This window comes from Necator americanus, chromosome III, assembly GCF_031761385.1.
Source record: "Necator americanus strain Aroian chromosome III, whole genome shotgun sequence".
Classification (NCBI taxonomy): Eukaryota; Metazoa; Nematoda; class Chromadorea; order Rhabditida; family Ancylostomatidae; genus Necator; species Necator americanus.
Window position 1 is genome coordinate 24,507,758 of NC_087373.1, and position 12,469 is coordinate 24,520,226.

The 12,469-nt window shown below is 44.2% G+C and overlaps 4 protein-coding genes across 5 annotated transcripts; 1 reads left to right on the forward strand and 3 right to left on the reverse strand.

Moving 5' to 3' along the window:
• Nucleotides 1-182: 182 nt before the first annotated feature.
• On the forward strand, nucleotides 183-6,040 carry RB195_010775 (uncharacterized protein; the record flags this gene model as incomplete). Of its 2 annotated transcripts, XM_064191921.1 has the most annotated exons (4): nucleotides 183-485; nucleotides 596-663; nucleotides 5,810-5,851; nucleotides 5,914-6,040. In XM_064191921.1, 4 exons carry the CDS (start codon nucleotides 183-185, stop codon nucleotides 6,038-6,040), a joined length of 540 nt encoding a protein of 179 aa, XP_064049503.1. The 2 variants fall into 2 exon arrangements, with proteins under 2 accessions (XP_064049503.1, XP_064049504.1); XM_064191920.1 differs by lacking the exons at nucleotides 596-663; nucleotides 5,810-5,851; nucleotides 5,914-6,040 and having other exon boundaries at nucleotides 183-497.
• Nucleotides 6,041-9,297: 3,257 nt separating this feature from the next.
• RB195_010776 (uncharacterized protein) lies at nucleotides 9,298-10,194 on the reverse strand (the record flags this gene model as incomplete). Its single annotated transcript, XM_064191922.1, has 1 exon — nucleotides 9,298-10,194. One exon carries the CDS (start codon nucleotides 10,192-10,194, stop codon nucleotides 9,298-9,300), a length of 897 nt encoding a protein of 298 aa, XP_064049505.1.
• Nucleotides 10,195-10,374: 180 nt separating this feature from the next.
• Nucleotides 10,375-10,860, reverse strand: RB195_010777 (uncharacterized protein; the record flags this gene model as incomplete). The annotated part of the gene is made up of 1 exon (XM_064191923.1): nucleotides 10,375-10,860. The coding sequence occupies one exon, from the start codon at nucleotides 10,858-10,860 to the stop codon at nucleotides 10,375-10,377; it is 486 nt and encodes a 161-aa protein (XP_064049506.1).
• A 508-nt stretch (nucleotides 10,861-11,368) lies between these two features.
• RB195_010778 (uncharacterized protein) lies at nucleotides 11,369-11,965 on the reverse strand (the record flags this gene model as incomplete). Its single annotated transcript, XM_064191924.1, has 1 exon — nucleotides 11,369-11,965. One exon carries the CDS (start codon nucleotides 11,963-11,965, stop codon nucleotides 11,369-11,371), a length of 597 nt encoding a protein of 198 aa, XP_064049507.1.
• Nucleotides 11,966-12,469: the final 504 nt, after the last annotated feature.

Here is a 12,469-nt window from a genome sequence, read left to right on the forward strand (position 1 = left end):
CTATATAGTACTCGAACAAGCTCAACATGGGGTTAGAAGCTGCCCTCACGAGGAGGCGGATCAAAGAGTGGTGGGGCCAACTTTTTCCGCCACAATCGACGTGAAGAGAGAGTTTCGTGAGGTTGACACAATTTCACCCGAAATATTCAGCGCCCGCGGTGTGAGGATTGGAATGGGATAACATGGGAGTAATAGTTGACGGCTGGCATTTACACCTTGTTCGTTTCGCTGATGACATCGTTCTTATAACATCAAGCATCAATTATGCGGAAAGGATGCTGGCCGGTTTTGGTGAAAAGTGTAAGAAGATCTGTCTTCAGCTGAAACTAGACAAGACGATGTTTATGATGAACGGATGGGTTTCTGATGTCCCATTCGCGCTCAAAGGGACGAATATTTCCGAATGCTCCATCGATGTATACTTACGTCGGGAAGTTAACATGATGAACGACCTGATCTGCAAGCTGGGCAGGAGGAAACGAGCGGTTTGGGGATAATATAAGAGCATCGACGATGTAGTGAAGAGAACTAAGAACGTCGGCTCCGTGCTCCCCTATTCAACACCACCGCTCCTCCTGTTCCTGCTACGTTTCAGAAACCTGGACGTGCTGCAAGCAAGAGGAAGATGCGATTAGCGTCATATTGGAAGGCGCAATTGAAAGGGTGATACTAGGAATATCCCGCTTTACGCAAGTCAAAGAAGAGATTTGAAGTTCACTACTACGTCACCCATCGAAAATCCTCCGTCGCATACGCCAAGGAAGGTAAACTTACGGTGGAGGTGTGCCGGGCACGAGATGAGCTTTAACGACAATCGCTGGACCAGACCCGTGAGCTTCTGGATACCACACGACATCCAGCGCACCTCAGGAAGACTGCCGACCCGGTGGTCAGACCTCTTCACGAAGTCCTTCAAAGGAAAATACGATGCTCTTCGGGTCCATCGCGAGAAGAGGAGCCACTTGGCAAACCTTGCGCGCGACAAGGACACATGGAAGCAATACTGATGTCTGTTCGAGCAAATAGATGAACAATGGAAGCACAGCTGATGTAGGTGGCACAGGTAAATATATGTCCTGCATAATCCCATGCTCATACAATTTCTGAGGTTTCTCGCTAAAGAACTGATAGAGTTGATCAGGAGAGAAAGATCAAAGCATCCAAGTCAAATTCCAAATGTTTTTCTCGGGTGGTTAAAGACACGTTTAGTGTAGCACTGCCTTAGTCGAACACAACTTCCTTTCTGTTGGCTACTTTCAGGCGGCTTCTGGTCGATTGACCTCATTAGTTCACTTTGTGAACAATATTTTATTGAAGTAATGGTCCGATTTGCAGATAACAGCTTATATAAACGATTCCTTTCACTCACAGCACTACAAAAGATAACCTTTTCTATCTATAAAAGTGGATTTCGCGCTGCTCGAAGGAGCATCTCGGTGCTTAGATCATGATCTTTTGCTCTTAACATTGTTATACATAAATCACTGCGCACCAACTATAAACTAGTATTTTAAAGGTGGATCCCTTTGTTGCGTTGCAATTGAGAATCGCAAGCAGAAATCCACTATATCGGTTTTTTCTTGTTATTTCATGTGGCACCCATACATTAGCTTCGCTGAGTGTTCTAAAATGACGAACTCGTCTTAAACTGTTGATTGATTAATCCATGGATTGTCCGATCTCTTGATCTCTTGATCTCCGGTATCTTGATCTGCTTGCGGTCATCTTCAGCCGGTCGTCCAGAAGCTGACGCATGGCTAAGAGTACAATTGTTTTAACGAAACTTTCTGAACCGTTTAGGACAAGTGAAATCGGCAACGATACCCTCTCCTTACACTGTATATATCTTTTTATTTTCCATTTGCGAAGCACTCTTGCTTTCTTGGGGGGGGGAACGATACATCGAAAACGCACATTATTTTCTGCTATTTGGACGGTGTACAGCCGATAAGAGGACCCGCTGTGGCCACAATCGATCGGAGGTTCGAATCCGCCCTGGTGCCACCCAACCCTTTCATCCCTCGTTGTCGTCGAATTGGTACCACTCTTTCCTGAGAGGGTAAAAAAAAGACACTGACTTGACACATCGGCTAGCCCTCGCAAATCAATGTAACCCTGCCTGGACGTTCATAAGCCTCAAACGAAGTCGGACGAAGTTGAAGTAGAACACTTAAGCGCATCCCCATAGCCGATATTGATCAACGCCGTGCACTTTATCCTTTATCCTTTATTTGTAATGCGTAATAAAGTGTAAAAACCGCAACTTTCTCCTCAAGTACTTGCTAATACTTCTTCTATCAAATTGGATCAGAATTTTACTCGGTAAGGTTGGTAACACTTTAGTTTTGCGATGCAGTGGCATTGCGAAACGAACTTCTTCATCAACCCAATACTCACGAGCAATTATATTGCAGCAACATCTTAACAAGTACATATCACTCATTTTACTAAAGAACGGAATAAACGGTAGATGATGTATATAATTGTAGTGAATTGGTTGATACAGGTGATGCACGTAAGCGGGAGAAAAACTGATATACTTTTTATGCGAAGACCACGTGCCTGAAGATTTTTTTGAGATCATTCCATCATCAGAAAAATTGTCAGATTTTCTCCATATTATTAGACCATTTTATGCCACTAGTTAACCACCTTCTTCGTGTCAGTCATTGAAAATGTTTGATTCTATCTAGTTCAGCTCCTGAGCAATCGTAGCGATTATAGTATTTCGTCCAGGCATCTTTTCCGTGATGGCAGAAAAGCTACCATACGGGAACTTTGTTAAACATCTTTTACTTAGCCATAGGTACAGATCATCAAGTCGTTAACTAATCATCTTTTTATTGCCTATTTGGAAGAGCTTCCAGCATTAGAAAAAAAAGTAGTAAAGGTAACATTGTTGCTTTCCGGCAAGTTAGGTCAGTTGCGAGAAGATGGCACTGCATATGCCACCAACAACCATACTTGAACTTCTCACGATTAATCCTGTCATGCAGTTATTCGTGATTGATACATCCTCTCAGAAATGAGGTATATTTTACTTAAAACTCTAAACAACCATGAACAAAACTAAAAATATTGCACTGAATAAATTGTGGGAAAACATGACCCCAGATGGTCATCAAGGATTTGGTAGCTAACGTCTGGGCGATTACGGCTTACAACGAACACGTCACATGATTGATAATTCTTCTTAAATCAATCAATCATTTTCTCGACGACCTTACGCTGTTGAATATAGTTTACTCCTTTATCCTTTTGTGAGTAAAGTTCTTATATTTTCCTATCGATTTTGATGGGCACATCTATTCTTCAAATTGAATACCACTTCAATTATAAATTCATGACTCTTCGGGTTTGCTCTTGAATTTAGCCAGAATATCAATGTGGTTGCATAGCTTGCTCATGAGATATTTTTTATGCTCATTCAACCTAACATATGTGATGCTGATTACACCTCTACCATCAGTTTTTGTAAATTTAAGCAGGATCAAGCGTGTGATGAGATTTTCCCATTGAGGGTCGTAATGGGAGGGGGTTGCAGGGAAGGAGGTCGTAAGGAAGTGTTTAGTGGGCAGTAGTGAATTGAGGATAGCGTGATAACCAAGACAAAATATCTAGTATTAAATGATTATAAACATCATGAAATATTATAATAAATAATATTAAGTGATTACATAAACTACAGAATATTATACTTAGTTCCAGGCGTAGAACAGTATGGAGGTCCTAGCAATGATAATGTGTAACGTGTTGACTAAGTAACAATGAGATCTCGTAGGTTCGACACTCGGTTTAGTCAAATTTTCGCAGAAAGGCTAGAAACTTCTGACCACTTGTAAAAGATGAAGAATTCAATTATACGTTGTGTTCAGCAGATTAAAGATGAATTTAATAGAATTTCACCCTTATCACCTATGCTCTCGTTGTTCATCGATTTGCTCGAGCGGGCACCAATTATACTTCCATTTGTCCCGATCCCACGCGAGGGTTACCCAGTGGCTCGTCTTCTTGCGATGGACCCAAATAGCATCATATTTCTCTTTAAAGGACTTCGTGAAAAGGTCTGACTTGTTTTTTTTTTTCCCCTTTTTTTTTTTTTTTTTGGGGGGTTTTTTTTTTTTTGGGGGGGGGTTTTTTTTTTTTTCCTTTTGGGGGGGCTTTTCTCTCTCTTTTTTTTTTTCCCTTTTTTTTCCTGAACGGTTTGGTGGGAGGAGTGGTGGTGTTGAAGAGGTGAGCACGGAGCCGGGTGTCCGAGTCACCGAGTCGATCCTTGTGCCCAGCTCGGAGGTCAGGTCGCTCATCATTTTAATTTTCTCACTTAGGTGTACGTAGCTGTAGCATTCGGATATATTCATTCCATTGAGCGTGAAAGGGGCATCAGAAACCCATCCGTTCCTCATAAACGTCGCCTCGTTCAGATTCAGCTGAAGACCGATCTTTCTACACGTTTCATCAAATTCGGCCAGCATCGGTTCCGCCTGATTGATGCTTGATGTTATAAGAACGATGTCATCAGCGAGACAAATATGGTGTCAATGCCGGCCGTCAACTTTCGCTCCCATGTTATCCCATTCCAACCCTCGCATCGCGTTCTTGAAAGTGACACTGAACATTTGGGTGAAATTGTGTCACCCTGACGAACTCCTCTCTTCACGCCGTGTTATGACGTCGTTGTAAAATTGTAAAATTTTGGTCGTGAAGTTGTTATACAACTCACGATGTATCTTTATGCATGGAGTAAGGACGCTTTGGTTGTCCAAGGCCTCGATGACCGCTTCGGTCTCTACTGTATCAAAGGTTTTCTTCAAATCGATGAAAGTGAGACACAGCAGCATCTTGTACTCTCGCGATACTTCCATGAGTTTTGAAACCGTGTGTATGTGGGCAATCATACTGAATCCTTTTCGAAACATTGCTTGATCGCATGTCTGTCCTTCATCTAATGTTCTTTCTATGCTGTTTAGGATTACTCTTATGAAGAGCTTGTAAATGACATGCAGTAAGCAGATTGCACTCCCCAATCACTTGATTGCAGGCTTTTTGCCGGATCGACGATACGGGATACGCTAGTATTATGAGCCGATCCTGGCACAGCAGAAAGAGGGAGTCCATCCCTTGAATCCACCTGCGTCTCAGGGCAGATACAAGTTCGCTTTAGGCTTGCGATTAGCCCCCTATCCACCACTTGGGGATGCGCCAAGCAGATTACCTTCCAATATGTTATCGCCGAGGATTTTCTCTATCAGACGCCATATCAAGCAACTTCCAGAGCTTCGGCGTAGAAAAAAAAATAGTGATCTGACTGTTTTATAGAGGCAAACCTTCTTCTCTGTTGAATTCTGAAATATTTCTTTTGGTACCCTTATCACGATGTGTTTTGCAATCTTCCAGACCTACCAATGTGAAATACAAAACAATCTGAGCTTTTTTGGTCATTAAATTCCTTTAAATCCACTTTTAAACTGCTGAACACTACATATGATTAAAATCTTCATCTTTTACGAGTGGTTTCAAGTTTTTAACTACTTTTCAAAAATATGATTTAGCGGGGTGTCGAATCTGAATCGTCCCGCCATATTGTAGGAACAAAATGTTGATTTTTTTCCGATTTTTTTTCACCTTTCCTCTGTAATTCGACCTCACTCTTTTCTTTTTTCTTCGTAATATGCCCTTTAGTCAGTATTTAAAGATATTTCATTAGATTTTAGAATAAAAATAGAATAGAATAAAAATAAAAGCATTTCACTGCCGATATTTCAACAACATTTCAGCAAATTTGCTTCTGCTCCTACTTGGTGTTATTTAGCTTCCGTCAGCTAGCAAATCCACATTCGCCATTTGTTCCTGGGCTAGTTTTTGATTTTTCTTTTTCGGAACACATGAAACCTCCAATATATAAAATTCTTCCAGACATAACAATGTGACAACAAAATGGCAGCAACCACGAACTGCCGCAAGAGCGTTGGAGAAGAAGGAGAAGAAGAAGAGTGAGGGGGGAGTCGTATTCGAGAGGGTCGTGTCCCGTCACTACGCTTGACCCTGTTAGATTTCATACCCACCATTCATAATCAAACTAAAAATAGGCACACAGTTGACAGAAAACTGGTATGAATGCCATGTGTTACTCACCGTATGGGGAGTCTGTATCGATGTGTAAAAAATGACAGGCAGTTACCCTTTGCAAGCGATGCAACTGAGTATTTGAAACCGCAGATCATACTACCGTGTACCCGACAACATGCCTCACATGACGACTGTTATCGTCTGCTTGCACCTTTTTGGAGACGTAAACACTCTGAGTCAAGCTAACGCCCTAATCGGAATTCTCCTCTGGCGACTATACCAAACATTCCTAGCATATTGTTAAGGGCTGTACGACTTCGTCTTCTGTTTCCTGTGTTCATTTGAGTTTATGTACGGTAATCGTTCCTTGATATTTGGTTCTTACCGACATTTATATCTAAAATAGTTGTTTGGAAAAATTCGCGCGAAGCTGGAGATACCTGTATTATAGCTCGGAAGTAGGCTTCTCGTTCTGACAGTCTTTATGAGATATTTGACTCAGTGTGCCAGAATTTTCCGCTAGCTTGAGTACCTAAACGAAGTTTAGAGTAGAAAATACTACTGTGTAGAACGAAGCAAGAGATAGCGAGTGTAGAATTTTCTTACTGAGAAGTATTGTAGACGTTGAAAAGAGTGCACAGAAACAGCGATAACAGAGGCCAAAGAAACGGGTTAAGCTGCATTCTGCAACGCCTCTACTCCACAGTCGACTTCTACGGTCCTATTTTTCTTTACGTCTTAACGTTGGTTGCAGAAATCCAGCAGTCGTCGGTGTTTTTGCATTTTCTTCTGGATCAGTCAATGTTTTTTTTTGTGACAGCGATCCTCTTTAAGCAGGGTCAGGTGACTTCGTTGCGCCGTTGATGGTGGTACGATTTCAATCACTTTGATATCTTATCCTGCATCATTTACTAGTGAAAATTACATATAGCACTGTTTCCTTACTTCTCATCCCCAGTACCTGAATACTCCAAGATCGCCATGGACGATACTTTTGTTCCCATTTTACACCACTCGCATCACTCATTCTCAACTTATTTAGTAAGGATCTGGCATTTTGCACGGCTCTTCCATTCATTTAACACATCTGTGTTACAAATCCGCCTCAGAGTGCTGCGGACAACTGTGCTCGAAATCTTCAGCAGATCTCTCACTGCTGGAAGAAAACAATGATTATCAAATAAATAAGCTTTTTTGAAAGGAAAACTGCTGGAATTATCCAAATTCTCATCACGATGAGGAGTGAAAGTCGTTTAGCAAATCAACCTGAAAATAAGAAAGCGGGCATCAATGATCAGTGATAGTAATAGTAATAGTAATCAAATCGAAGAGGTACCCGTCACTGTGTACTTGGAGTACGATGTGTTTATGGTATTGTAGGCGCATTGCGCATTCGTTTGATAGAGGAAAGAGGGAAGAGTAACTGCAAAATCTGAAAGATTGCGTGTTTCGCGTCGCTGTTGCTCGGTTGAACTAGGTTTGTTGGCACTGAGTATAAATGCGCCCCCATTTCCTCTTAGACACAAAGGTTGAATGTTAGCCGGATAACTACTTTATAGAGCGTGAGGATCAGTTGGGAGAATTGTTACGGTGCTAATATCGAATGAAGTCTACAATATGTAAAAACTCCGTTGCTGAACTGTCAGAGAAAGAAAAGGTGGCCTCACATGTTCCGTTAGTTCCATGACGATCTACTATTACCTTGATCGCCTATGAAAAATATTGACCAATGAAAATTTCTAAAACTTTTGCCGTAGAAGTCAATGGAATAGTACTATTTCCGCAGTTGGTGCTGTCGCTCATGTTTCTGTGCATCGTACACGGCAAATACTGGGTTGTTTATTGTGGGTATTTGTTATGTTTACTTAGCTGTTTTGTGGCTTCAATCACGCTTTTTTAAAACGTCATCAACTTCATTTTTTCTATATTTCACGTGGTCATCTTAAATATTAGTTTGACTATCTATGTACTTCTATGCACACACGTTTCAAACCTCTACAATTTCAGTTTCTTAATCACACATTGATGATCATCGGTCATCACGTATTCATCATGAGTGTTCTGTTCGTTCTCGGAGGGTTATAATCCTGTGAAAGCGGAGGTTAAAGGGCTGGGTCTCAAAGAAAAACACAACACTAGATCTGAGGTCAAGTGAAGAATTGAACAATTTTTGCTTCATGGAATGCGAGAGGTAGAAACAACTGGTATCCTGGTGTGCGAGGTTTGGAGAATAGTGTGGAAGAGATCGTTTCTCATGCGCGTGGCCCCACGTCGCCTCAGCTACATACTCGCCAGTTACCAGCTTAAGATCTCGGAAAAATAATGAGAAGAGGTCCTTCATTCACATTATTCTCCAGATCTCACCAACGCCACTAAGACCCCAACTCCTTTGGATTCTGCTTACGCCCTCTTTAGAATTTCTTAAAGCAAAAACTTCGATTCTTTCGCTGACCTCACATCTGCTGTTGATTTCCTTTCAAGTCTCAGCCTCTCAGTTTTTGGTCGCATGGAATGGTAACCTTCCCAGAAAGATGGAACATGTGATAGACGCCCACGGTGAATATATCGACGGCTGATCACCAATTTGTGATCAAGAAACTATGGAATTGTAAAAGGTATGTGTGTAAGAGAGAATAAGTAGTCAACTTAATATTTACCCTGGTGTTGTGATATCCTGAGAAGTACTAACATCGTTTGTTAACAGATAACGAAGAGGAAAATGGTTATCGTTGTGGGAACTGGTATAAGCAAATCGATGCGGTGGCGATAGAAACTTTAAAGGCATCACTCCACGAATCTGAGGTGGTACGGATTTCAGGTGGAGTATTCGTATACGGGATGGGAGACTATGGGGAGGAGAGTGATTCCGTCCCTTTCTTCCTAAAAACGACCCTGAAAATACGGCTTTGGGTATTCCGGCGCATTTTTTCCACAAGGAATTCGGCTACAGCGCGCCAGCTTTGTGCGGCGCCGCATCTTTCGGCCCGTTTTTTACGGTAACTAGGAAGAAATGGACGGAATCACCCTCCTCTCCATAATCTACTATCCCTTATAAGAAACACCTTGAGTTGATCACCTTGACTCCCGTTGATCTTCGAACTGGTCGAGCGGGCGCCAGTAATTCTTCCATTTGTCCCGATCGCGTGCCAGAGTAGCCCAGTGGTTCCTCCTTTCGCGTGGGACACGAAGAGCGTCATATTTTCCTTTGAAGGACTTCGTGAAGAAATCTGACTATCGGGTCGGCGGTCTTCCTGTAGTGCGCTTAATATCGCGGGGAACCCAGTCGCTCACGGCTCTGGTCCAACGGTTGTCATTAAAGCGCATCACGTGTCCGGCCCACCTTATTTTACTTTCCTTGGCAAACGCGACGGCGTCTCTAATTTTCGATCGCTGACGTAGGAGAGGACTTCGAATCCTTTCCCTCACTTGCGTGAAACGGGATACTCCCACCATCACTCTCTCAATTGTGCGTTCAATAACGCTCACCGCGTTTTCTTCCTGCTTGCGAAATGCCCAGGTTTCCGAAGCATAGGTCAAAGCAGGAAGTACGGTGGTGTTGAAGAGGTGAGCACGGAGCCGGGTGTTCCTGGTCTTCTTCACTACGTCCTCGATACTCTTGTACGCTCCCCAAGCCGCTGGTCTCCTCCTGCCCAGCTCGGGGGTCAGGTCGTTCATCATGTTCAGTTCCCGACTCAAATAAACGTAGCTGGTGCATTCGTATATGTCCGTTCCGTTGAGCGTAAATGGGGCATCCGAGACCCATCCGTTCCGCATGAACATCGTCTTTTGTAGATTCAGCTGAAGACCGATGCATCCACATGTTTCGTCGAATTCGGTCGGCATTCGTTCCGCTTGGCTGATGATAGGTGTTATCAGTACGATGTCATCAGCAAAGCGCAAATGGTGTAGCTGCCGACCATCAACCTTCACTCCCATCTCTTCCCATTCCAACTTTCGCATTGCGTTCTCGAGGGTGGCTGTGAATATTTCGGGTGAAATTGTATCACTCTGTCGGACCCCCCTCTTCACGTCAATGATGATGTTCTTGTAGAATGACGAAATTCCGGTTGTGAAGTTACTGTACAACTCTCGAAGTACCTTTATATACTGAGTAGGGACGCCTTGCATGTCCAAGGCTTCCACGACCGCTTCCGTCTCAACTGAGTCGAAGGCCTCTTCAAGTCGATGAAGGTGAGACAGAGCGGCATCTTGTACTCTCGTGATACCTCGATGAGGTTCGAAACAGTGTGAATGTGGTCAATCGTGCTGAATCCTTTTCGAAACCCTGCTTGCTCGCATGCCTGTCCTTCATCCAAGACTTTCAATCCTATTAAGAATCACTCTTGTAAAGAGCTTGTAGATGACGGACAGTAGGCAGATTGGACGATAGTTGCCGATGTCATGTGGATCTCCATTTTTATACAACAACACGGTCTTGCTGGTCTTCCACTGTTTAGGAACCTTGCATTCCGACAGATTACGCGTAAAGAGCCTCGCCAGGGTGTTGATGAGTACTGGCGGAAGGCTCTTCAGGTGTTCTGGTCTTATTCTGTCGGGGCCGGGTGCCGTACGATTTCTTACCGACATGATAGCATGTCGTATTTCGGACGGGAGAACCTCTGGAATGACTTGTCCGTCTTCCCTCAGATGGTGAGGAGGCAAGTGGACATGGCTGTCGAAGAGATCAGAGTAGAAGTTGTGGATGATTTTCTCCATCCGATGCAATGGCTGTTCCGTTTGGGTTCCGGAGAGCAGTCGGCGTCGTCTTGCAACTGGCGAAGTCTCGACGGGCATAGCGAATGCTTTTCCCCGCCTCTGCAGCTTCAGCCAGCACTTCCGCTCTTCTCTCTTTAAGGTCTTTCTTTATCGCCTTTCTGCAAAGCCTTGCGAGCACGGACGCGAGTTCTTGGTTCCCTGCGGCTCGTGCTGCTCCAGGCTGGCGTATCAGCTCAAGAGTTTCAAGAGACAGGCGTCTCTTGGTGGTTTTAAAACTCTCAGCCTTCTTTGCGCAATCGTGAAGGTGTTCAACAAACCTGTCATATTCCTCGATGTTGTCCACTGCGGAATCTTCCTAAAAGCCGGCTAGCGTAGCGAAGAGATCCCAGTTGATGATATTCCTGGGATTTCTCTCTTTGAATTTGGCGGCTTTCTCTGCTCTCCTTGTGAAGGAAAATCTTCCTCGGAGGAGGCGATGGTCCGATCCCGTATAGAACTTTGCTACAACAGCGAAGTCCGTCAGACAGAACCTTTTATTGACAATGATGTGGTCTATTTCATTACGGTACCCTCTACCGGGAGACTCTCACGTCCAACGTAAAGAGGAGGGCTTCTGGAATTGCGAGTTCCCATGGATGGTCTTACTCGTCATAATGAACTCGGAGAGCCTCTCTCCCTGGTCATTCCATTGTAGGCCGTGGGTCCCGATGTGAAGTTCCTCCGGCGTTCTTCTTGGGCCAACTTTGGCGTTGAAATCGCCAATTATGACCTTGTAGAAGGCATGATCTTCTCGGTAGAACTTCTCCAGGTCCATATAGAAAGCTTCGACTTCTTCTTCTTCGTAGCTTGATGTTGGAGCGTAAGCGACAAAGATAGTCAAAGCTGGTGTTGGACCACATCTTCTCATCCGCAGACGTCCGATTCGGGTCGTAAGTTGTTCGAAAGAGTCGATATTCTTTGCCATACTCGTGTTGACGAGGACGCCAACTCCACCAACACCTCTCCTGTCGCATGTTCCTAAGAACAGTTCTTCTCCAGTTTCATATACGGCGTTGAGAGGGTGACGTCGTCTCGTCTCGGTCAGTCCGATGACGTCGTACTTGATCCTCTTGGCTTGCATCATCAGATCTTCGATGGCCGCTTCCGATGCAAGCGTACGTGCGTTATAAGTACAGATCGCCATTCTAATCCTTTTCCATTTCGGTAGCCTACATGACTCCTGCAACCCCGTCCTACCTGGCGCTACCGTACCAGGCTTTCCTCCGGAATCAGGAGACTCTTTTCTATTACTGTGTTTTGCGTAAAAATTTTAAAACCCATGGGCAGTTGCAAGCCTCTAGTCCCATGAGTTTCTGGGAGAACTTCTGTTCTCCCGGAGTGGACATGTGGAGCTTATTTGTTGGAGGCGACTCCAAACCGCCTCCCTTGCACCTCCCAGTCACTTGATTGCAGGCTTTTGGCCTTACCGACGTCCGGGACGTCAGTCCTGGCTCAGCAGAAACAGGGAGTCCATCCGCTGAATCCACCTGCGTCTATGGGCAAGCACAAGGTCGCTTTTGGTCCGCAATTAGCCCCCTATCCGCCACCCGGGGACGCGCCACGTGGCCTCGCGACTGACCGGCTGTGATCCCTCTAGTGAGGGAGATCCGTGGGATAAGAATACTCCACCTGAAATCTGCACCACCTC